At 38.7% G+C, this 26477-nt stretch overlaps 2 protein-coding genes across 12 annotated transcripts in view; both read right to left on the reverse strand.

The window, feature by feature from the left end:
* The window catches only part of HEATR5A (HEAT repeat containing 5A), a 112396-nt gene extending 88400 nt beyond the window's left edge, over window positions 1-23996 (reverse strand). For 7 of the 10 annotated variants that reach the window (XM_027111000.1, XM_027111004.1, XM_027111002.1 and 4 more), the window contains exons 1-4: window positions 23737-23996; window positions 5082-5282; window positions 3585-3796; window positions 1730-1838 (exon numbers count right to left, since the gene is read on the reverse strand). In XM_027111000.1, coding sequence (XP_026966801.1) covers window positions 1730-1838; window positions 3585-3796; window positions 5082-5207 — 447 coding nt within the window. In that variant the 5' untranslated portion in view covers window positions 5208-5282; window positions 23737-23996. Of the gene's footprint in view, window positions 1-1729; window positions 1839-3584; window positions 3797-5081; window positions 5283-11086; window positions 11170-11953; window positions 11970-23097; window positions 23273-23736 lie in introns of those variants that run through there. The other 3 variants (XM_027110997.1, XM_027110998.1, XM_027110999.1) reach the window with 3 other exon arrangements.
* A 1761-nt stretch (window positions 23997-25757) lies between these two features.
* DTD2 (D-aminoacyl-tRNA deacylase 2) overlaps window positions 25758-26477 on the reverse strand; it is a 30449-nt gene continuing 29729 nt past the window's right edge. For both annotated transcript variants that reach the window (XR_003433604.1, XM_027111014.1), the window contains exon 5: window positions 25758-26134. The gene's annotated coding sequence lies outside the window, so the exon portion shown is untranslated. The remainder of the gene's footprint in view (window positions 26135-26477) is intronic.

Raw genomic sequence — 26477 nt, forward strand, 5'->3', positions numbered from 1 at the left:
TGTTATAACTATTTTAAATAGTGATTATTGTAGCCATCATGCTACACATCCCTAATAGGTTACATTCTAATTAAACCTACTATTTACCACTTCATAGTGGCAAGACCCTTAAAACAGTACAATTCCATATACCCTCTCATATGCTTTATGTTGCTGTTTTTATATATTCTAATTCTATATATGTTAAAATCCACAATGCCTTCCATTTCTTTGTCTTCATCATGAGCTTTCTCTTACATAAATAAAGAATTAACGTATAGCCTATACCTGTGTCCACATGTTACCATTTATGGTGCTCAGTATCATTTTGTAAATCTGTTCACCTCCAGCATCAGGGTGCCTTCAGAGCAGAAAGATTTCCTTTTCCTTTCACCACTAAAAGACCTGCCACTGATAAATTATCTCAACTTCTATCCATCTTAAAATATCTGAATTTTCTCAGATTTTTCAAACAAATTGGACAAAGTTTTTTATTTTATAAAATGGTAATAAACTCTTCTAAAAACTACAAAAAAAAATCTCTCCTCCTGAATTACCTTCTTCAATCTTTGTGTAAACTATTGATGTTCAAAAGTGATCTGCTGAGTTGATTCTCTCACCAGTTTTATGTTATGGACTTCACTTCTTAAAATTCTTGAATCAGTTACATTCTTCTTGAAATTTGGCAGATTTTATTATTTATTTTATTTATTTTTGCGGTACGTGGGCCTCTCACTGTTGTGGCCTCTCCCGTTGTGGAGCAACAGGCTCTGGACGCACAGGCTCAGCGGCCATGGCTCACGGGCCCAGCCGCTCCGCGGCACGTGGGATCCTCCCAGACCGGGGCACGAACCCGTGTCCCCTGCATCGGCAGGTGGACTCTCAACCACTGAGCCACCAGGGAAGCCCAAATTTGGCAGATTTTACATTTGAATTTTCCCATGTTTTATCTTGATACAGTTAAAAAGAAATGTGTGTGACAGGCCAGCATTTTTATAAATTGTTTCAGGGCTGTTCTCTAGACTTTTTCCAAGCAAGGTAAGAACAGGAACTGGTGTGATTTTTTTATATTTAAAGGTGCTGAGTTATCCTTAAATATAAGGTACCACAGACTTAAAATTTTTGATATACAAACATACAAATGCTTTAATTTCAAAACCTGTTAAACTATAGTTGGCAAGAAATTACAGTATATCTTGGAAATCCAATAAAGAGACAGTTACAAAAACAAAGGGTGTTTCACAATGGTAAATGATGCCAACAAATCAATGAGGCTAAGGCTGACAATATATATCCTGGCGACTGAAAGGTTATCCTGACCCTAGTCGTGCTTATGTCCTCCACACTCTTTCCTACCCTGATTTTATTCCTTACACCCTTCTGATGCTGGTACAATACTAATCCATCCATCAGGTATATGGTAGTTACGAACTACGTATCTGGATCCTTGGTGACAAGCACTTGCGCTGGCACTAGTAAGTAGTATCAGATGGAAAAGGTGATGCAAGAAGAGGGAGCAGGGATGGGTCTGCCAGAGAAACACCTTAGTTTGTGCCCATTTGAATTTATCTGAATACACAAAATTTTATTGCACTATTGCTTTTCTAATAAAGATTCAATATACAAAGTACATATGTGCACTACCTAGAAATGTCATTTATGGATATATTTACATACATACTACGTATGTATGCTTGTCATAGGTAAAGCTCTTTTATTGACTTAAGAAACCATTAAAGTCTGTATTTACCTCTGCACTCTTCATAGCTTTAAGAATATTGCCCACTGTATCAGTAAAGGTGTTACCCAGTATTCTACCCAACTTCTTATACAAGGAACCCAAACACACCACAGCGGCGCTGGAACGACATTTAAATTAGAAATTAGTCATGAATGAAAAAACAGGAATAAAAGGATCTTAGCACACGTAAAGATGACTACTTAATTTTACTTTTAAAGGATAAAATTTCCCAGAATCTATTCCACTGTTAAATCCTAGGGAATGACACTTAGGTGAGTATCAAATAATTACATTTTCAATACAAGAATTTTAAAAAGACATATCTTCAACTAATCTAAATCTCAGCCCAAAGATTCCATCCCCTCAAATTTTTTACAAAATAATTTTTAATAGAACTGAGCTTCATATATATCAGATAATCAAAGATGGTCTTGAAGATAAAAGAAAAAGAACAATGTTCTCATCAAGTCTGAAAACTTTATGGGAAAATACATTCTACTATAAGCTAAAAATTAAATAAACAATTTCTATAACATTAGTACTATGCAACCATACATGGCAAATTGCCTTCTCTAAAAAACAGGTGATAAAATGAACTGAGTCCTACGGAGAAAGAAACTAAGTTGTTCTTTTAGGATCTTAGAAGAGTATTTTCCTATATATTTACTATTAATTTTCACTACTAAGAATTAATAAACTAAAAGAACATACAAAACGTGAAGAATTTAAAATACTTGTGCCTTAAACACTCAACTGCTAAAAGTAAATTTTATTTGTTTATTTTTATATATTTATTTATTTATTTGGCTGCACCGGGTCTTAGTTTTGGCACGTGGGATCTTCGTTGCAGTGTGAGGGATCTAGTTCCCTGACCAGAGATCGAACCCGGGCCGCCTGCATTGGGAGCTTGGAGTCTTAACCACTGGACCACCAGGGAAGTCCCTCAACTGCTAAAATTTTTATCAGACAGTTTTGATCCCCAAATCTAAGCTTCGAATGTCTAAAGCATTTTTTTTTTTTTGCTGTACGCAGGCCTCTCACTGCCGTGGCCTCTCCCATTGCGGAGCACAGGCTCTGGACGCGCAGGCCCAGCAGCCATGGCCCACGGGCCCAGCTACTCCGTGGCATGTGGGATCCTCCCGGACCAGGGCACGAACCCGCGTCCCCTGCAGGCGGACTCCCAACCACTGCGCCACCAGGGAAGCCCTAAAGCATTTTTTAAAAGAACTGTTTCTCAGTCCATGGGAAAATGTTAGATCTTTCTGAAAGTTAGATTCTTTAAAAAATGAGAAAAACAATTTGTATTCAGTTTCATAATAATTATCAAGTAGTTTGGGTTCTTTTTTTTTTTAATATATATTTTTTTATTTAACTGCATTGGGTCTTTGTTGCTGCGCGTGGGCTTTCTCTAGTTGTGGCGAGCAGGGGCTACCCTGTTTGCAGTCCGCGGGCTTCTCATTGAGGTGGCTTCTCTTGTTGTAGAGCACGGGCTCTAGGCGTGCAGGCTTCAGTAGTTGCAGCATGCAGGCTCAGCAGTTGTGGCACGGGGGCCCTAGAGCACACAGGCTTCAGTAGTTGTAGCGTGTGGGCTCAGTAGTTGTGGTGCATGGGCTTAGTTGCTCCGCGGCATGTGGGATCTTCCAGGACCAGGGATTGAACCCGTGTCCCCTGCACTGGCAGGTGGATCCTTAACCAATGCGTCACCAGGGAAGTCCAGGGGTTTTTTTTTTTAAAGACTTATTTTACTGAAGTACAGATGATGAACAATGTTGTGTTCATTTCTACTGTAGAGCAAAGTTTGGGTTCTTTATAAAAATGATACAAAGAAGAACTCTTTTATGTTCAGTTTTAACATTTAACTTACAGTTTGGTGGGAAGATAACTTGGAGAATCATCTTTGCTTCGAATAAGATCATTACATTTATCGATTGTCTCATAAACAGAGAATGTATCTCCAATACTATAAAGAATGGCTAGATTCTTAGCAAGGAGTTTGCGAGTAGGAGGCCCTGGGGAGCTGTTCAACAAAGATAGCAGCTGTTCCACAAGAGTTTTCTGTTTCTCCCTTACATCACTCTAAAAAGGAAGGTAACAAAGATAATTCAAGTCAACATAATTACACATAATCCTCTAATATGATTTTTCTTTCATATAATTAAGAACTAACTAAAAGCCTCTAGAAAAATGCAAAATTATTTTGATTAAATAGTACAAATAAGTTGGTGGCATGGCTACTACACCTCATTAACAGGTAGTTTGTTGCCCTGCTGATATCTCCAAAAAATAAATTCTGAACTACAATATACTGGAGTCTTTGTGAACAAACACAAGGGCTCTATTTTTTCTATGTCCTTCTTCTTAGGTTTGAAAGGTAGAGCAAATTTGTATCTTAACTAGAGCTTCTTAGTTCTTAAGCCTCTGCCCAATATATATCTGCATCAATAAGCAGCAACCTAAAACCTATCACCAGAGCTGATCTTGTAATGGGTTACCTGTTTTACTCAGATCATTTTCTAAGTTTAGTGCAATTTTCTTTTTGCAAGCTTATGCATCTAAATGCCGATAGTGTGACTCCATTTTACTTGTCTATGCTCTGAAAAAGGAGTACAGAATATCATCACAGTGGTAATGGTATTCAGGTGCTCCCTGAGGCCTGAACTTCCACCATAAAATATTTGTTAATTTAGTGTATGGATTTTTGTCATTTGTTAAATTCTAAATGTCTCCATGAGTAGTCTTTGCACCATTTCTGCATTACATAGGGTGCTGTCATTCTGTAGAATATCTTTATTTTTAGGAGATGTATGCAAAAGTATTAGAAGTAAAGTAGCAACTCACATGGCTCTGTAAAACAGTTAAACATGGCAAAATGTTAACAACTGCTGAATGTCGGTAAAGGGTATGAGTGATTAGTCTTCACTTTCTGGTAGCCATTTCATAAACTTTTAAAAGGGAATGTGTTTACTCAAAGGCTCCTCAATTCTTACTCCCCTTAAAGAGTTCACACTTTTTTTTTAAAGTGAAACTCCCATCACATTATTTAGCGCTATACTGCACCAGGATGTCATGCATGTGGAGTGACACAAGGTACAGAAGACAATGCTAATGAAATCTAACGCAATGTGCTCTGTAGTTAGTTTTTAATATATTTGAAAGTAATACTACAAATACTGGCTAATTTCTTCCTGCTCTTTTGAACAGAAGAAACCTCCTATTTCAATATAAAGTCTTACTAAGGTCTAACCTTTGAAAGCTAATTTAGGTTATACTGGACAGAACTAGAATATCAAATCAAAGGAACTTAAACATTATCTGGCAAGTAAAAAAAACCTCAAAAAACAGTTTTTGCAATTATACTCACCCTGCTGGTTGCTAGCAAGAGCTTCTCCAAATATCTCAACCAATCAAAAATAAACTCTGCCTTCTGAACGTCACCCAGTTGATTGTATGCTTCTTCATTCAGCAGTAAGCTATGAGCTAATTCCATTCCTTGCAGAAAATTCTCCTAGCTGGTCACGATTCTTCTCATTAAACTTCAGTCAATATACCTAAGGAAAAAAACCTATAATAGAGGAAAATAATATTTTAAAAGGAGGGTGAAAAGGAACACAATCACAATACTGGAAATCTTCCACAGAAAAGCACACAGCATAAATAAATGGAGACATCTTTTGTAACAGCTCTAGGGTGAAACTGGGAAAATCCCAATAGTAAACCCTAGTTAACACTGACACAAAACCCCTTTTTTAGAGAGCAGACAGGAAAACAGAGTAGGATTATTGACATTCACATGCAAAAAGTTGCTAAACAGAAGAGACGTTCCATTAAAATTTTGAAAATTTTAAGGTTAGACTACTCAAGATTTTCAGTTTTCTCTGTAGCATAAGCACCTTTTTACTAAAATGGGTCATGGGTACATATTAACAAATGACCAAATCTCCAGACCTCCTGCTAAAATTCTATAGTAAAGCTTGATGTCTCCCTGGATCTTTGCCTCCATAAATAACCTGTCATTTACCTGGAGATTCAAGGAGCAGAGGGACTTATTCCTATTAAAACCTGTTCTCCCAATCTAACAAAGACACTGCCTGAGGCTAGGAGTTTTGGGAAAGAGTCCCATCCCAACAAGTATAGATAGTCTCCTTATCGCTGAGAGCCTTGCTGTGAAAGCAAACTCATGTTTCTGAAGGCACTTGGATGGATGTTGTCCAGGGATCATAGCAATAAAGATCATGTCTGCTCTGACCCAGATCCAATGTAGCCTTCACGTCTGTTGCAGGAAATAATCAACATAAGACAGAGGAGGTTTTGTTTTGTTTCAGATTCATGATCATCTCCTGGGTACACTCTAGTTCCTGTGTTGCTTATATACAACACATAAGCATGTGTGCACAATACATACACACATACACAAATCTATAAGATGGCATTTGTGGTTATGGAATTTTTTATTTCTAGGTGCATGCTCAAGTATATGGCAGTAAAACACCATGATGTCTGTAACTCATTTTCACATGGTTAAGTACATAAATCAATTAGCCATAAAATATGGCAAAATGTTAACAGCTGAATGTTGGTAGTGGGTATGTGAGTAATCATTTTACTGTTCTTTAATTTTTCTGTATTTTTTAAAAGATCACAATAAAAAGTTGGAAAAATTATTTAAGAAGAGAAATTTTTTAAAAAACATAAGTTGGCTTTAAAAAAATCATTACTACTACTTACAGGAGTAACAGCTATCATCAAGAACATTAAATGACAGAGACAGTACCATATACATATAAGATGGATACTCCTATTCACTGATGTATCAAAAATAAATTTGATACCTTATAAATAAAACTCCAAGCTGAACAGAAACAGGTAATTGGAACTGCACTGAAATACAGACAGAATGCTACAGGTAATTAAACTAAACCATATAAAATACAGAGCTCATATTCCCCTAAATAAATCTCAATCTTTTGTAGAGAAGCCAGCAAGATGTATTAGAAAATCAGATGGGAGAGACATGGGAAGGCTTTTCTTTCCTTTATTTTTTTCTCCAAGAAAGTTTATGGGTATAAAATTACCTAGAGTATCACATCATCATTATTGTTAAATAAGTAAAAGAGCCCCTCTAAAAGACAGTACTCGCAAACTGGTACACTGTTGGCTAAATTTGGCCTGCAATGTACGTACCAGGGAAAAAAATTAGTTACTAACATTTAAACATAAGGTTTTACACAAAAATCTGGGTCCATATCCCATACCGCAATGAATGACGGAATCTAAGAGGGGCAGGGACTCTCCATCAGGCACAGTCGCCAGCTAGACTGCCTCATTCACTTACATTATTTGCCAACTTCTATGGGTATTCAACTTTTCAACCCCTACTCTTTACCTTACTTTCGTCCTCTGGCTTGGGTTAATATCCTATATTTTCACTATGACGCTGCCCCAGAGGCCAAAAGACAGCTTTGATCACCACTGTCTTCTCAAACCTATGTGCTGCTTTTAGCCATCTGGGTTGTCCCTCCCTAATTAGTCCTGCCCACACGCCCAGTGCCACCCATGACCTAGCACCAACTGCCCTCAAAACAAAACGGAAGTGCACATTTGATTATTTTCATAAATGTCAATTTTGAGGAACAAGAACAATATAAACAACCATGCTAACAAATTTACTTTTATAAAGATAACGTGAATTTTAGCTTCTTATTTAAAAAACCCTCCTTTGGGCTTCCCTGGTGGCGCAGTGGTTGAGAGTCCGCCTGCCGATGCAGGGGACACGGGTTCATGCCCCGGTCCGGGAAGATCCCACATGCCGCAGAGCGGCTGGGCCCGTGAGCCATGGCCGCTGAGCCTGCGCGTCCGGAGCCTGTGCTCCGCAACGGGAGAGGCCACAACAGTGAGAGGCCCACATACCGCAAAAAAAATAATAAAAAACCCTCCTTTACTTTCTTAAATTATCGAAGTGAACTGACCAAAATACATATAATTAAGGATAAAGTTAATAAATGTTACAGAAATAATTTCCAGAAGAAAGCTACTAAGTGTACCAAAGGTGAAAAGCAAGTTTGCACTCAGTATCTATGACTGTGAGAGGAAAAAAAAAAACCTGAGTATCATAGAGAAAACTTCTTATAACCACCAGGGCAACTCAAAATCTCAAGAATCAAATTACCCTTTTTAGAGGTCATTAGGACTGCTCAAGAGACATTTTTTTCCTTAGGCAGCAGCAATATTGTGGTGTAAAATGATCTATCAAGAAACAAAATAGCTAACACAATGCAATAATAAATAATTCAGTAAAAGGTTGAGATCATAAGCAGGGCATAAAGTTATCTACAATGCCCTCAATACATTCCTCATATAAATCACTCCTAAAAGAAGCAGACAATTCACACTGGTAATCCCACATCTAAACCCCCAAATCTAAAATGCACCTGCAATCTCCACATACCTACCATCAGTGAGAGAAGCAAATGCATTTTGCAAATAACAGATGCTCCTGCTCAAACCTACAGTTTCACTTTAGGATGATGAATACAAACGAAGTCAATCTACCGTTATGTTTTAATCTAACCACAACCCTATGGCTATATATACCTGAAGGATGCTTATTTTTCTAGTTTTTCTCTTATTTTCCATTTTTATGTTTGTTGAGATTACAAAGTGATTAGTTTATTAAAAGTGAACATATATAACATTTTCCAAGGTACAGTTATGCTACTTGAAAAAAAGATTCCATCAAACTGTTGTGTGCCAACTGTAATGCCAGCCATTATTTTTGACAGAAACTAATTATTTATTGATCACTCATTATAGTCCAGGCACTACTCCAAGCGCTTTACATTTTCTTGAATAATTAATTCGCAAAACTGTCCTTGGGTAGCTATTTTTATTAGCACTATTTTAAGATGAGGACATTGAGGCACAGAGAAGTTGAGTAGCTTTCCTAAGGTCACACAGAACCTGGTCATACACTTCAGCAATCTGACTCTAGATATATGTGCTTTAACCACGAGATACTATACTGCTACCCTTTTATCCAATCAAGCCTGTCAAACACCTTGAAGCCAGGCATTTTATTTATTCATTCATTCATTTTTATTGAAATATAGTTGATGTGCAATATTATGTTAGTTTCAAGTGTACTACATAATGATTTGACATTTGCAAACATGAAATGATCACCATATCTGTATAGGGTTTACAGAACTATTTTGGGAACATATGCTGAAGTTTATGCAGGGGGGAATAAGTCTCCCTAATCTTTTTGGTCGTTTTAGTTTTTTAAAATGATTTATTATGTCATTTTGAAGAGAGAAAAGAGAAAAAAATCATATACATGCAAAGAAAACATCAAACACAAAATAAGATAGGTTTGTCGAATTGGTTTGTTGTTTTTTTCTTTCCAGAGCATTAAAAGACAATTTACAAAATGAATAAGCCACTCAGCAGTAAATGGAACTAATTCCAGAATGTATCAAGCAGTTAAAGTTTCGGAATCTTTCTCATACTTAAATTTAAATTACTTTTCTTTGACTCTCAACTCACGTCTCTAAAAGACATCACAACAGCTTCAACTCAGCCTCCAGTCTTTAGCTTCTCAGTATTGTTCAAAAAGCATACAATAAAACAAACAAAAAACCTCTCAAGAATCTCCCATACTTCAGGTACATACATAAATCTTTTTAAAACCTATTCCTTTCAAAAAACAAAACAAAACCCCAAAACAGTAATTAGCTTGTTGGGGAAGAAGGAAACTTTCCTCTACCCTTTTAGGTTTTTCTGGATGGTCTAAGATTAAATTGACATGAGACAGATTAACAGGAGAAAAATTTAATTCTGGACATACAGAAACCCCATACACAAGAGGGTCAAAGACCCCAGATACATGAAATGTTGAAAGACAGAAAGGTAAAATAAGGTATTATGCCATTCTAAGCTAAGGAATGGGACAGTGGCCTGGGGCTTCGAAGGGCAGGAAGAGTCATTCACAGGACGATTAAGAAGAGTAAATGTTTGGTAACTAGATGTTTGCTCTCACATAGAGATGGGTCTACTTAGATTAAAATTACCTCCAGCAATAACTCTTTTCTGGGAAAAATCCCAAATTTAAATTCTTCTAAGTAGTTATGGGAGGGGCAGTATTTTCTCTTGAACCCACAGCATCTCGACTGCCTTTAGTTCAAAACAATCCTCATGCAAAAGTGACACACTTTGGGCAGTTTGTTCTGAATCCCAAGATTTAATCTAGAAAGAAGATGGATCATTCTTTACTGACCTATTATTCCCTATGACCTGTGATTCAGGATTTGCAAAATTACAGGTTACAAAATAGGAACTCACAAGTTACACAGAGCATTAGGTCATAATTAAGATGTTGCCTAAGGAAGGCTGCCCTTGGTAGAAAGAAAATGAGGTCTTTCTGTTACTGTACTTTAAATATCCCTAGGCACAGTCTTAAAGTTGGTTTGCTGACAAACTGTATTTCACTGGTTGTAGGGTAAAATGACTATTGAAGGAAATCACTTATAATTCTAGAGTTAACAGTTTCTTCTTAATGATTTTAAAATCCTGTCTGTATTCCATTTTTGAATCTGAAATACCTTGCTTCTTCCTACAATAAACTATTTCAAAATTCACCTTAAAAAAAAAGCCTTGGGGTGGGATGGGGAGGGTGGGAGGGAGGGAGACGCAACAGGGAAGACATATGGGAACATATGTTTATGTATGACTGATTCACTTTGTTATAAAGCAGAAACTAACACACCATTGTAAAGCAATTATACCCCAATAAAGATGTTAAAAAAAAAAAAAAAAAGCCTTCCTTCAGGAAGCCTTTCATGATTATACTGTCTTCTCTTGGTATAGCACTTTTTCCATTATTATAGTTATGCTTCATAAAATGTTTGGCTTCTCTAGCCATCATTTAAATTGTGAGATGCTCCTGGTATTTTTCCAAATCATGATTCAAAAATGTTAACAATGATTATTAGAGTAGTAGCATTATGGGTAATGCTATCTTCTCTAGTCTCCAAATTTTTAATGATTTAAAAACTTTTAAAATGAAACCCTTAGAAACCAAAAAATAAACTAAACTTCCGTTAGATTCCTAACTTTTATAATCCATAATACCATTTGTTAGCATCATCTTCGTAACATCACAAGTGGGAAGGACAAATGTATTGCCTGCTGTAGTTCACGGCAATGCCTTTCACTTTCCAAACAGATTCCCAAATCACAAATTGACAACAGTAGCTATTACTCACTGAGCCAGGAACTTTTAGGTGCTTAATTTATATCACCTCTAATCATCACAAGGAAGAAAGCAAGGAAGGCATTACTCATCCCCATTTCATGGAAGAAAAAACTTACATGCCAATAAACAGTAGAGCTGAAAATGAACCCAGGTCTCTTTGGCAACAAAGCTCATTCTCCTTCCTCAATGCTAGGAAGCCCTTCCACAGGGGGAAAAAAGGAAAAACAGCATTTTTCATTAAGATGTAAGAGACAAAAAGTGTGGAATAAACAGGGCATGGCGGGGGGTGGGGTGGGGAGGCATTACTTTATATTTGGGCTCATTCTCTCCCTATTTCCCCCTACACCTTTTAGTAAATCACAAAATAGGTTTCACCTCCCAAGTCCTCCAAGGATAAGGGTCAATTAAAAAGGCAGCACTGGGAAAACAGCAAAAGGAACAATACAGATGAGGTTGGTAAACTTAAAATTAAAAGCTAAGCATGTCAAGACAGTAGACTTATAACAATGCAGACTAGTGGTTCTCAACTCTGGCTGCTTTTTTTTTTTTTAATTAAAAAAATGTTTTTTAACATCTTTATTGGAGTATAATTGCTTTACAATGGTGTGTTAGTTTCTGCTTTATAGCAAAGTGAATCAGCTATACATATACATATATCCCCATATCTCCTCCCTCTTGCATCTCCCTCCCACCCTCCCTATCCCACCCCTCTAGGTGGTCACAAAGCACTGAGCTGACCTCCCTGTGCTATGTGGCTGCTTCCCACCAGGTATCTATGTTACATTTGGTAGTGTATATATGTCCATGCCACTCTCACTTCGTCCCAGCTTACCCTTCCCCCTCCCCGTGTCCTCAAGTCCATTCTCTATGTCTGCGTCTTTATTCCTGTCCTGCCCCTAGGTTCTTCAGAACCTTTTTTTTTTTTTTTAGATTCCATATATATGAGTTAGCATACAGTATTTCTTTTTCTCTTTCTGACTTACTTCACTCTGTATGACAGTCTCTAGGTCCATCCACCTCACTACAAATAACTCAATTTCATTTCTTTCTATGGCTAAGTAATATTCCATTGTGTATATGTGCCACATCTTTATCCATTCATCTGTCAATGGATACTTAGGTTGCTTCCATGTCCCGGCTATTGTAAAGAGAGCTGCAATGAAATTGTGGTACATGAGTCGTTTTGAGTTATGGTTTTCTCAGGGTATATGCCCAGTGGTGGTATTGCTGGGTCATATGGCAGTTCTATTTTTAGTTTTTTAAGGAACCTCCATATTGTTCTCCATAGTGGCTATATCAATTTACAGTCCCACCAACAGTGCAGGAGGGTTCCCTTTTCTCCACACCCTCTCCAGCATTTATTGTTTGTAGATTTTTTGATGACAGCCTCTGGCTGCTTTTAAAAAATACTGAAGTTGAGCCTAAACCAACTTAATCAGAATCTCTGGAGGCTGGGGTGCTGTGACAAATGGATTTTTCATTTAATCCTCACATCACCATTATAAAATGGTGACCAGGGGTAGGCTGCAGCTCCACTCACCACCAAAGTCATCCCTCTGCTAGCCAATCACCCCTGATTTTCCAGGAGGAAAATCACATACAAGTTTTGGAGCAATCGCTTGTAAGAAGCCCACACCCTGTTTCCTTCTGACGTTGAGTTCATTTTGTTGTCCTTGGAAAAGGCTGTTTTTCTTTAACCAAAAATAACCAAAACACTTTAAAAAAACCCCAAAAAACTAGCACTATTAATTTATAAGTAAAGAATGCTGAGACTAGATAATATAGATAATTTTAATAGCTGATTAGTGTCCCCTACTCTCCTATAATTCATCTATTAAATTGGGTAAGAAAAATTTAACTTGATTATTATTTTTAGATAAGCCCATAGCAACTGAAACTGCTTTAGAAAATAGCAGGAATACGACAATGAAATTCAAATCTATGATATTAGTATTTGACATGAATTTAGTCTTTCTAGTTGTCTGTAATAACCCTAAAAATAAATTAGTTAACCATTAGTTAATACTTTAAAATGTTAAGTGGGGCTTCCCTGGTGGCGCAGTGGTTGAGAGTTCGCCTGCCGATGCAGGGGACACGGGTTCGTTCCCCGGTCCGGGAAGATCTCACATGCCATGGAGCGAGCCATGGCCGCTGAGCCCGTGCGCCCGGAGCCTGTGCTCCGCGGTGGGAGAGGCCACAGCAGTGAGAGGCCCACGTACCGCAAAAAAAAAAAAAAAATGTTAAGTGTATAATACTGATTTAAGCTCAGTAAGGATTTGATTTAGCTGAGTGATTCAAAATTATACGTACTTTAAAACTAAATATTATAAATATAAAAACTTCATAGCCAATACTGAGATTTTAGAAAAGCTGATAGATTCATAGTGACAGTACAAACAGATTCCACTCTTTTGGAAAATATAAACAAGCCATAGAAATATCAAAACCATTTGTCAAAAGCATCAGCTTTTGAAAATTCATGCCAGAGAAAGAAAAAGGAAAATATCACAAGCGTAAGTGTTGATTACAGCACTATGAAAAGTGAAAACTGGAAACCTGAAAGTCCAACATTAGAGAAATGGTTAACTTAAGTTTCACATTTTCAAAGAGTATTAGGCTCTTATTAAAAATTATAATTATGGAAACTATAAGTACATAAATCTTAAACGTCGAGGGCGTGCCACAGGTAAAGCAGTGTTTCCTAAAGAGTGTTTTGTAGAACAATAGTGCCAAAGAATGAGGAAATGAGGATAAGTGTTGTGTGTGAGGGAGCAGAATCCAAATCCAAATCCAAATCATTTTGGGAAATGCCAAGTTGGCAGTTTTCCTTCCTACAGAGGGTCCCCACACATGTAATATGGTAATGTGCACTACGTATTGCCAGGAGCGTGTGTGTGTGTGTGTGTGTGTACACACACATAAAATATATATAGGGTGGGCAAAAAAGTGCCTTCAGTTTTTTAAGTAAAAATAAAAGACACACTTTTCATTTTCACCAAGAACTTCATTGAAAAATGTATTCATCCTTTTGTTCCACTATCTTCTGCCATCTTTCAGGCAACTTCATAATTCCATCTTCTCAAAACTTTTTATCTTTTTGAGAAAAGAACTGTCCCAGGTGCATTTTACAGTCTTCCAGGGAACTGAATTTTTTTCCAATAAGAGAATTTTGCAAAGCCCGAAATCAATGGAAATCCGAAAGTGCAATATCTGGTGAATACAGCAGATGAATCAGAACTTCCCAGCCAAGCTGTAACAGTTTTTGCCTGGTCATCAAAGAAACATGCGGTCTTGCGTTATCCTGATGGAAGATGATGCGTTTTCTGTTGACTAACTCCGAATGCTTTCTGTTGAGTGCTGCTTTCAGTTGGTCTAATTGGGAGCAGTACTTGTTAGAATTAATCGTTTAGTTTTACAGAAGAAGCTCATAATAGAGCACTCCCTTCCAACCCCACCAAATACACATCACCTTCTTTGGATGAAGACCAGCCATTGGTGTGGTTGGTAGTGGTTCACTTTGCTTGCCCCACGATCTCTTCTGTTCCACATTGTTGTACAGTATCCACTTTTCATCTCCCATCACAATTGGTTTTAAAAACGGCACATTTTCATTACATTTCAGCAGAGAATCACATATGGAAATACGGTCAAGAAGGTTTTTCTGGCTTAAATTATGTGGAACCCAAACATCAAAGTGATTCACATAACCAAGATGGTGCAAATGATTTTCAACACTTGATTTGGATATTTTGAGTATGGGCTATCTCCCACCTCATATAAGGTTGATGGTTCTCAATTAATGTCTCGATTTGATCGCTAGGAACTTCAACTGGTCTACCTGACTGTGGAGCATCATCCAGCAAGAAATCTCCAGCATGAAACTTCGCAAACCACTTCTGACATGTTCGATCAGTCACAGCGCCTTCTCCATACACTGCACAAATCTTTTTTTGTGTTTCAGTTGTGTTTTTACCTTTCTTGAAATAATAAAGCATAATATGCCAAAAATGTTGTTTTTCTTCCATCTTCAATATTAAAATGGCTATACAAAAATTCACCAATTTTGATGTCTTTTATTATTTTTTATTTTTTTAATAGATCTTTATTGGAGTATAATTGCTTCACAACACCATGTTAGTTTCTGTTGTACAACAAAGTGAATCAGCCATATGCATACATACGTCCCCATATCCCCTCCCTCTTGCGCCTCCCTCTGATCCTCCATAGCCCACCCCTCTAGGTCATCAGAAAGCAGCCAGCTAATCTCCCTGTTCTATGCTGCTGTTTCCCACTAGCTAACTATTTTACATTCGGTGGTGTACATATGTCGATGCTACTCTCACTTCGCCCCAGCTTCCCCCTCCCACCCCGTGTCCTCAAGTCTGTTCTCTATGTCTACATCTTTATTCCTGGCCTGCAACTCGGTTCATCAGTACCATTTTTTTAAGATTCCACATATATGCATTAGCATACGGTATTTGCTTTTCTCTTTCTGACTTACTTCACTCTGTATATCAGACTCTAGGTCCATCCACCTCACTACAAATAACTCAATTTCGTTTCTTCTTATGGCTGAGTAATATTCCATTGTATATATATGCCACATCTTCTTTATCCATTCATCCGTCAGTGGACATTTAGGTTGCTTCCATGTCCTGGCTATTGTAAATAGTGCTGCAATGAACACTGCGGTACATGACTCTTTTTGAATTACGGTTTTCTCAGGATATATGCCCAGTAGTGGGACTGCTGGGTCATGTGGTAGTTCTATTTTTAGCTTTTTAAAGACTGTCCATACTGTTTTCCATAGTGGTTGTATCAATTTACATTCCTACCAACAGTGCAGGAGGGTCCCCTTTTCACCACACCCTTTCCAGCATTTACTGTTTCTATATTTTTTGATAATGGCCATTTTGACCAGCGTGAGATGATACCTCATTGTAGTTCTGATTTGCATTTCTCTAATAATTAGTGATGTTGAGCATCTTTTCATGTGCCTCTTGGCCGTCTGTATGTCTTCCTTGGTGAAATGTCTATTTAGGTCTTCCACCCATTTTTTAACTGCATTGTTTGTTTTTTTGATATTGAGCTCCATAAACTGTTTGTATATTTTGGAGATTAATCCCTTGTTGTTTCATTTGCAAATATTTTCTCCCAATCTGAGGGTTGTCTTTTTGTCTTGTTTATGGTTTCCTTTGCTGTGCAGAAGCTTTTAATTAAGTCCCATTTGTTTTTGTTTTTATTTCCGTTACTCTAGAAGGTGGGTCAAAAAAGATCTTGCTGTGGTTTATGTCAAAGAGTGTTTTTTCTATGTTTCCTCTAAGAGTTTTATAGTGTTTGGTCTTACATTTAAGTCTTTAATCCATTTGGAGTTTACTTTTGTGTATGGTGTTAGGTAGTGTTCTAATTTCATTCTTTTACATGTAGCTGTCCAGTTTTCCCAGCACCACTTACTGAAAAGGCTGTCTTTTCTCCATTGTATGCTCTTGCCTCCTCTGTTGTAAATTAGGTACCCGTGTGTATGGGTTTATCCCTGGGTATTCTATCCTGTACTGCTGATGTATATTTCTGTTTCTGTGCCGGTACCATACTATCTTGATTACTGTAGCTTTTTGGTATAGTTTGAAGTCGTGGAGCCTGATTCCCCCAACACTATTTTTCTTTCTCAAGATTGCTTTGGCTATTCGGGGTCTTTTGTGTTTCCATACGAATTGTAAAATTTTTTGTTCTAATTCTGCGAAGAATGCCATTGGTAGTTTGATGGCGATTGCACTGAATCTGCAGATTGCTTTGGGTAGTATAGTCATCTTCAAATATTGATTCTTCCAATCCAAGAACATGGTATATTTCTCCATTTATGTCATCTTTGATTCCTTTCATCAGTGTTTTATAGTTTTCTGAGTACAAGTCTTTCGCCTCCTTAGGCAAGTTTACTCCTTGGTATTTTATTCTTTTTGTTGCAATGGTAAATGGGAGTGTTTCCTTAATTCTCTTTTTGATTTTTCATTGTTGGTGTACAGGAATGTCAGAGATTTCTGTGCATTAATTTTGCATCCTGCAACCTTACCAAATTCACTGGTTAGTTCTGGTAGTTTTCTGGTGGTATCTTTAGGATTTTCAAGTATAGTATCATGTCATCTGCAAACAGTGACAGTTTTACTTCTTTTGCAATCTGGATTCCTGATAAGTCTTTTTTTAAATGCATGCAGATATGACAGCTGTCACATGTAATCTAACAAAATCGTTTCAAATGAAGTTAAAGACAACTAAGTGCTACTAGAGCTATCTTACAGAAAAAACTGAATGAACCTTTTGGCCCACCCAGTATATATATGGCACTTGATGTTTCTCAACATCTTTTAAGTATGAACCTTTGCCCCACCTTTACCTTTTTCTTGTTTTGCCCAGCTGGGAACCCTGTGAACTCAGTGTTCTATAGTACACAATCTTTAAATACTAATCATTAAAGACTATTGTAAGTGAAAAAATTTAAAATTCCCTTTTGCTTATACTGTGATAGGATTTTTTAAGAAGTAGAAGAATGCGTAACAAGTCAATGTCACACTTCTGCTTAAAAGTAGCCATTTCTGGGACTTCCCTGGTGGTGCAGTGGTGAAGAATCCACCTGCCAACACAGGGGACACGGGTTTGAGCCTTGGTCCGGGAAGATCCCACATGCTGCAGAGCAACTAAGCCTATGCACCACAACTACTAAGCCTGCGCTCTAGAGCCCACATGCCAAAACTACTGACGCCTGTGTGCCTAGAGCCCATGCTCCGCAACAAGAGAAGCCACCACAATGAGAAGCCTGCGCACCACAACGAAGAGTAGGCCCCGTTCGCCGCAACTAGAGAAAGCCCACATGCAGCAACGAAGACCCAACGCAGCCAAAAATAAATAAATAAATAAAATTTTAAAAAATAATAAATTTATTTAAAAAGTAGCCATTTCTGATTAATATTTTGGATCAAATTATCTAACATTCAGAATTCTAAATATAAACAGAATCTTTTCTACTCCTGGAATATGAGTAAAGAAAAAAATAGTTTTAATTAACCTAGTATATTTAAGATTTATCAGTTCACATAAAAATCTGTATTATTCATAATTTTAACAATCTAAAAATGGCTTGTTGCACCATAAATTTTAAAATTTCATTTTTGGATTCTGAATACAATTCCCATAAAATCAACTTAATCCATGTTGTCAACTTAATCCATTTTGTCATATGACAAAAATCTAACTTGCACCATGCCCCAGGCACAGCACTAATACCTTGTTTTACTATATAATGAAAATACATTGTGTACCAAGATTCAAACAATATTTCCTGCAAACTTGGTAGAAATGGCAAGAATGTTGCTTCTCACCACTGCATAACACAAGTCAATAGGAAAGGCAGATACGCTCAACTCCAAAAACTGATGGGGAGCACATCCTATAGGACAGAGAAGCTAGGATGGAATAGGAAAGAAACAGGAGTTATACAGAAATTTCTAAGTTGGGGTAAGAAAGGGCCAGAAGTAGGGATGCAATTTCCTTTGCCTTCCTTTCTTGTTTTTCCAAAGTGCTGTAGATTACCATTAGGGACGAGAAGAATGGCAGTAGCTGGATTCGATGAAGGAGATTGCCAATAGGGGCCCCATTTGATGTCCAGCCCTGGGAATTCTCCTTGCAGATTACAAAAGAGAAAACCTTGAAGGGTAAAAGGAAGTATGGGTGGAGGGGGAGGGGAACTGAGCAGCAGGAACCAACTCTAATAAGGAAATGATGGAACAGGAACTAACATTTCTTGAGGATTTACTTACTAGAAACTTTTAATTCACTATCTCATTTAATCTTCATAACACTGAGACTCAGATATTATCATCCTCATTTTACAGATGAGGATAATGAGTTAAGCAATTTGTCCAACATGAAGACGCTATTTAAGTGGAAGAAAGATTAACGCCTACATCTGTCTAGTTTCAATGTCCATGTTCCTTCAACTACTTTCTACATTCTCTTCATATAGTCTCTAATCACTGCTATTACTGACAGTTACTGCCATGCCCACTGAAGCATCTAATCTTTATAACTTTGTTCTTTCTTATCACTTCACTCTCATCTTAGGTCTCCAATACTTTTAGGCTTTTTGATAAAGTGTGAGGTCTACTAGAGACATCAACTTCCAGAGGGCCCTTTCCATCTAGACAGTAAATCAATAAGTACTAACAGTGTTAGGTTAGTCTGGCTATTCTTGACAATTTTTATCACTCTTTATTCCACAAACCAACTCTTCCACCTCCCCCTGGGAAGAAAGATTTCACTTTGGAATTCCAGAAGGCAAATTTTAAAAGAGAAATTTTACTCTAATATCTCCTACCACACTCAATTTGAAAGTCACTATCTAGCAATCTCACTACTTGGTACCTAATTATGAATCCAGTAACAAGAAGTACAATAAAAAACAAAACAAGTTTAAAAAAAAGAAGATATACAGCAATTGTTTCAAAGATCATGAGCTTTACTGACGTAAGTTTCTTGTCTCTCAACGCCAGTTTATTCTTAGTTTAGTTTAGACAAGACTAATAATCCAGTTATCTGGATTCTAGTTAGGGTGGAGTAGAGCACCATATTAAAAGTGAAGAAGCAAACTCATTGAGAGCAGGAAGAAGTCAGAGCAGGCAGGTATCAGTGATGGAAGTGACCAAAATACTATTTAATACAGATATTTTAAAAAGCAGGCAATATGGGGATACTTAGTTCAAGAGCAAAGTGCACAAGATGCCATTATTCCCCCAGCTCATCAGAGGCCAGGAATCCTTGCTCAATTTTCCAAAATATCACTGTTTTTGCTGCTCATGAAATCTGCCACCTAGGATTTCCTAGTCAGCCATTAGAGTCCACCTGCTATAGAATCCCCTCCTTTTTCCCCTTCTAACTATTCATGGCTCTTGCACGCTGGTTAGCATTCACAGATTCACCCTTAATGCACACTATGGTCTGACATCTTTTGGCTTTTCCTCATGGTTCCCACTTCTAATTTACAACATATCTTATGAAATGCCTAGTCTATAATTTAGCTACAGCTCTGACTCTCTTGGAGCCCTATCTGAGGGTTCTTGTTTTTTAGCAGACACTGCTTCCTACTCCCTGCCAGATGCCTAAGTAGGCTCTTAACGTTGCCAAGTGCAGCTCCCTGGAACAACTCCATTATTCCTCTGCTTTCTGGCTGCCACCATCATGGCCCACCCAAGTAACACACTGAACATACCATCTATTACCTCTAACCCCTAGTTGCTCTGGGGCAGCACTCCATAATCAAACTCACTGATATTTCTGCAGCAAAAGATAAACATTCACATAAAGGTGGGATAAATAATGACTATAAATAGCTTCATATCAGCTCAGGTGATGTTTTGCTGCCAAATGAGTTAAGAAAAAAGCCTTTTGGACTCTGTAAGTTTACGGGATTTTATACCTGCATATACTTTTCTTATCTTTTTTGTTTTTTTGCTTTGCAGATTTCCTCCCAAAATATCTTTAAAAAATTTTTGTGCATTTCAATGGGTAATTTCAATTTTCTGATAATTTTTTTTTTTTTTGCGATACGCGGGCCTCTCACTGTTGTGGCCTCTCCCATTGTGGAGCACAGGCTCCGGATGCGCAGGCTCAGTGGCCATGGCTCACGGGCCCAGCCACTTCGCGGCATGTGGGATCTTCCCGGACCGGGACACGAACCCGTGTCCCCTGCATCGGCAGGCAGACCCTCAACCACTGCGCCACCAGGGAAGCCCTGATAATTTTACTTACATAAAAAATGTATTGAACAAGTGAGGTATTATTATGAATATATATACAAAAACATGCATATATTCAACATACAGAAATCTACAAGCCCAAGAGAAAAGGATATAGACAGATGCTGTTGTATATCCATAGAGAAGCATAATCTAGAAAATAAGTACAAAGAAGTACATATATAAAATATTTTATTTAGTGAAGTTAGAACCATACCACGGTTTTAAGATAAGCAAAAGTATATACTCTGCTTTAAATATTTAAATATCACCTCATACAAGTTTTCCTTCTTTCCTGTCACATAATTAGCTCTAATTTCTTAGGCAGGTAACACTAACATAATACTTTAATATGGCTATATTATGCTTCTTTTCTAGAAATAATTATCTTTTAAGTTGTTACTACTAAAAGAAAATCCCTAACATGATTCAGGATACATGCTACAGTCTCAATCTGTTGGGTATCTGTTTAGACGGTTCCAATTTCCAATTTGGGTCCTACTGTATATATACGTTTGACTTCATGCTCACAGTTACACTGTCAATAATTTTCTGTCTGATCTTTTAATCAATGTCACTAGATTCATGGTAAAAAAAAAAAGTCTGAGTAAAAATAACTTACTGTTACTTGTGAAAAACACAAATATTAAAAAGAGACTTTACTAAATGAAAAAAAATCTCCACATCAGATCTAAATTAAAACTAAAATTATAAAGTTGTTAGAAAACACGTAAAAATCCTTCCCTTTCTCTAGCCTTCCAAAAGGCTAGGATTGCTGAAATTGAAAATTATTAGGTAAATATAACAGAAAAGGCATGACCTTTTTCCCTCATTACACATCTAGGATGTGGAAGCATTTATGGAATCCAGTAGTTTACCTAACATAATGAAAAAGATGAAGAATTAAAACTGAACTTAACCTACTTCCTCACACAAAACATACAGTGATTAAGAGTTTACAGAGTTCTAGTCCAGGGTCAGCAATTTTTTCCTGTGAAGGACCAGAAAGTAAATACTTTAGGCTGTGTGGACCACACAGTCTCTATCACAACTACTCATAAACAATACATAAACGGCCATAAATAGATGAGTGTGGTTATGTTCCAGTACATTATCTATAAAAACTGGCAGCAGGCTGGATTTGACTCACAGCCTGTCAATTGCTGACCCCTAGTGTAACCCAAAGAATTTAACACTACAAATAGACAAAAGATTCAATTAAATGATATAAACAAGTCTCTACTAATTCCTTAGGCCTCAGTTAATTCATTTCTTAAATGAAGTTTAATAACAGTTTCTGCAGTCTCCTTAAAATGCAGAAATGCTTTTATGTGAGAGGACTAAGGTCCCACGAAGGGGCTGTTCAAAGCCATCAACTATACTATGGATAATTAATGAAACACAAGAGTCAATAAAGCCTTTTTAAAAAAATGCCGATGTCATTAAACTGGTTAATCAGGATTTAGAATAAACGAATTTTAGAATATGAAGGGACCTGAACAAATCCAGAGTTTAATCTTTTATTTTATTCAAATGATAATTAAGAAAAGCTCATAAAGGTTATCAACTCTCTCAATCCCCTTTTTGAAATAAAGCTGAATGGAAGAAAGGAAGATGGGTGTATTGCTTAAAGACGAGAGTTCTTAAATTTTTTCCTTAGAGAACGTATTATTAGTGCAATTTCTAAAAATTTTAAGGTACTTTGTATTATGTATTTTCTGTTCTTAAGTCAGATACAATGATAAACAAAAAGAAGAGAAAAGTTAACAAAGATCCGTAAACAGCAGTGGAGGAGCTTAAGCTAAAATTCAGGTCTCCCGTCAGTTTAGGAATCTTCCAATACTATAACTATCTATATAAAATAGCTGTACTTTTTCCAACTGTCACTATTCTTGTTTTAAACCCTGCCTGCTTACCCATTTCATTAACGGGGAAAAAAACTATGGTATTAAAATGTAAGACAAATCTCGGCTTCAATGCTGACCTAAAACCACTTTCTCAAAGACATACTTTCTAAAATGTTTGAAAATGAAACAGGGCAATTCTCCTTTCCCCATCCACCTAATCCCAGCTCCAAGCACACTTTTTCCTTACACTATAATCTCACCAGAGTATTTTCTCTGACAAAGTTCTGAACCCTACTTATGGGCCCCTTTTTTCCCTTTTCACGTCTTCTCTAGGCTGTTAACTTCCTTAAGGGCGCTGAGCCTGCACATAAAAGATGCTGAGTATTTGTTGAATAAAGGACCGCACATAAAAACAGTGTATAACTATGACCTTTAATAAAGGAGCGCAAATCATTTGACACCTATTCTCTGACTTGACAGTTACAAAAATCATCTTACCTTATCGGAGGTATACATTACTGTGACTAGTAAATACCGTAAAGCGCTTCATAAAGTTTCCAAAGACTTTATAACCTCTAGAAATGACACTGTGCTGGCCGAAAGTAGGGTAAGAAAAAGTGCTTCCTCGTACTAAGCAAATGCTACCCCGGCAAAGGCTTACTTTCCTTGCGAGAAGGCACTATCCATAATCCACTCCACTGCTCCCGGAAACGCGCCTCCAGGGTTGCGCGCGGGCGTTCGGAGAACCTCTCCCGAAGCTCGGGTTGGGGCCCCGCTCCCGGCCAACCCCCGGCGCGGCGGGCGCCGCCAGGGCGGGTCCGGGGAGTGGCGCGCCGGCGAAGCGGGCTACGACCTTCCGACCTTCCCCGCAAGCCTGGGGGCTCCCGCCGGCGGCCAGAGTCCACGCCTACCTGTTGTGCACGGAGGAAACCAGACTTTCCCGGAGCCCAAGAGGAAGGACGGAGTGCACGGCTACTCTGCCATCCCCGCGCCGCACTTCAGCCCCTTCTCGGCGGGCTCCGGCCCCTTCGGCCAAATCACCTAATCCCTCGTCCCGTTCCTGCTCCCCGAGTCCCAGCTTCCTCCACCGCTTCGCTGCCGCGACCACCCCGGGGACCCTCAAGCCGCTCAACTTACAGTGCAGGCCCCGGTGTGTGGTTCTTCGCAGCCAGCAGGCAGCACGGACACCGCCCCCTCGCGCCGGGAGCCGCCTCCACCGCGGGGATTCCCGACTGCTCGCTCCCGGGGTCCGCCACGACCACGACTCAGCGACCGTCCCAGCCTAGCCAAGTTATCGGACCCACAGCGCTGAGACTCGCAGGCTGTAGCGACGGCGGGAGGGGCCCGCGCGGGGCGGGACTGAAAGCTCGGAGCCTGGAGTGCGGCGGCAGCCAGCGATTGGGAACGCGCCCCGTACCGCGCCGAAGCCCCGCCAGCCGGCCGCCGAGCTATCGAGCGCCCACACTGGCAGGCGTGACTGCTCCACCTCCGAAAGAGCGATGGCGGAGACTGCGGCCTAGATTGAGGCCAGGTCAGCGTCTTTGCAGTCTGGAGAGCTTGGCCACACCCATTTTTGTTTGTTTTCGACGCTACCCAGAATCCTTGGGGCATCTGAAGTCTAAGACACAACTGGAGCCTGTAGAAATTCAGGCAGGGAGTGCCGTGGGTGTAGGTGGTGGAATGCTAGACTGGGAAGGGGCCTTAGAGAGCCTTGTGTCCTACAGCTCGAAACTCTGGGGCCTGACGTAAAGTAGCTTGCTCAAGGTCACACACCCAGTCACTGGCGGAACTGGGATTAACAACCTCTTGGCCCCAAGTCAAGTGCGTTTTTCTAGTATACTCAGCATTTTGAACGTAATTTTTCAATTTTTATTTTGAAACAAGCACAAGCTTACAGAAATGTTGCAAGTATAGTACAGAAAACACTTTTCTTTCCTGAACCATTTGTGATCTAAGTTGCTGACACAATGCCACATTGTCCCTAAATACTTTAGTGTGTAGTTCTACTAATAAGCACCTCTACTACATAATCACAATATAACTATCAAAATCAAAATATTTATGTGATACATTACATTTTGCCAGTTGTCCCAATAATGCTCTTTATGATGAAAGGATTCAGTTCAGGATCAAGCACTGTACTTACTTGTCATGTATCTTTAGTCACCTTCAATCTGGAACACTTCCTTGGTCTTTCTTTGACTTTCATATCCTTGATACTTGTGAAGATTCCTGGCCAATTATTCTACAGAATGGCCTTCACTTTGCATCTGTCTGATGCTTACTCATGATTAGATTCAGGGTAGATGTCTTTGATAGGACTCTCAGAGAAGTGATGCTCTGTTCTCATTGCATCCTGTGAGGTGGCACATGATTTTAATGTCTGATTACGGGTGTTTATTTCAATAAGGTAGTGTCTGCCAGGCTTCTCCAGTAGTTACTTTTTTCCTCTTTGTAATTAGGAAGTATTTTGTGGGGGAAATTCTTTGAAACTATGTACATTTTTTTGTTTCTCATCAAACTTTCAATTAATTTATTTCTATCAGTATGAATTCAGAGTTTCCTATTTTATTAAATGTGTTATAATTTATCATTGTTTATTTTGGAGTTCAAATTGTCCCAACTTTGGTCAGTGGGATTCACCCATTCATGCTGGCTTCTGTGTCTTTGTGTGTTTTAAATCCTTTCACAATGTATTATTGTAAAACATTTTTTAAATACAGAAAATTGGGAAGAGTTTTATATAACATATATCCCACCATCCATATTATTCATTAACATTTTACTTTTCTGTGCCCTTTTGACACACCTCCATCATTCTTTGAGTACTCCTTTACTTTCTGGCACCTGGATGCAGCCATTTATCCAGGAGTCCTGGTTCCTTTGAGTGGAGAATGGTATGTAGTTAGTTTGTTTGTTTATTTATTTATTTATGTTTGGCTGCATTGGGTCTTCGTTGCTGCGCGCACGGGCTTTCTCTAGTTGTGGCGAGCGGGGGCTACTCTTCATTGCGGTGCACGGGCTTCTCATTGCGGTGGCTTCTCTTGTTGCGGAACACAGGCTCTAGGCGCGCAGGCTTCAGTAGTTGTGGCACACGGGGTCAGTAGTTGTGGCTCGCAGGCTCTAGAGCGCAGGCTCAGTAGTTGTGGTACATGGGCTTTGTTGCTCTGCAGCACGTGGGATCTTCCCGGACCAGGGCTCGAACCCATGTCCCCTGAATTGGCAGGCTAATTCTTAACCACTGAGCCACCAGGAACATCCCCAAGAATGGAATTTAGAAGCATGAGGCATGCTCACTACTACTGAGGTATCACTGTTCAGGCTGTCTTAGGGTTTGTAGCTAAGGAATATTTGTACATTCATACACATATACAGTGCATCTATATATGTATACTCACACATATACACATTTATAGCTAGATTTCTTTATTTAACTATGTATGTTGAAAAACCACATGTTCACAGGAAAACCTCCAATCCAGCATCAAACAGTTTATTCTAGTTTCTTCCCGTCCACATTTGTGACTCCTTTCTCCTACAGAGAGAATGATGGATCCTATTATCTTTGAGATATTTACTTGTTTGAACACCTCTCCTATATTTAAGCAATCACCCATTGCTGCCATCTCTCCCTTTGGAGGATGCTGCCCTTATCCCACTAAGGTTCTGAAACCCCAAAATTAGCCACCACAAGCCCCTCCTTCTCTTTCCTTATCCCTGCTCCCAAACCCTGTGCCCATGCCCTGTCTGTAAGCCCTCTCCACCCTGCTCAGGCTCCATCCCTTGCCAAGCATCCCTCTAGGCACCCTCCTTATCCCACAAGAGTGTGTGTGTGTGTGTGTGTGTGTGTGTGTGTGTGTGTGTGTGTGTGTGTGTGT

The sequence above is a fragment of the Aethalodelphis obliquidens genome, unplaced genomic scaffold, assembly GCF_003676395.1.
Source record: "Aethalodelphis obliquidens isolate GAN/ISIS:26980383/991018 unplaced genomic scaffold, ASM367639v1 scaffold10, whole genome shotgun sequence".
Taxonomy (NCBI): Eukaryota; Metazoa; Chordata; class Mammalia; order Artiodactyla; family Delphinidae; genus Aethalodelphis; species Aethalodelphis obliquidens.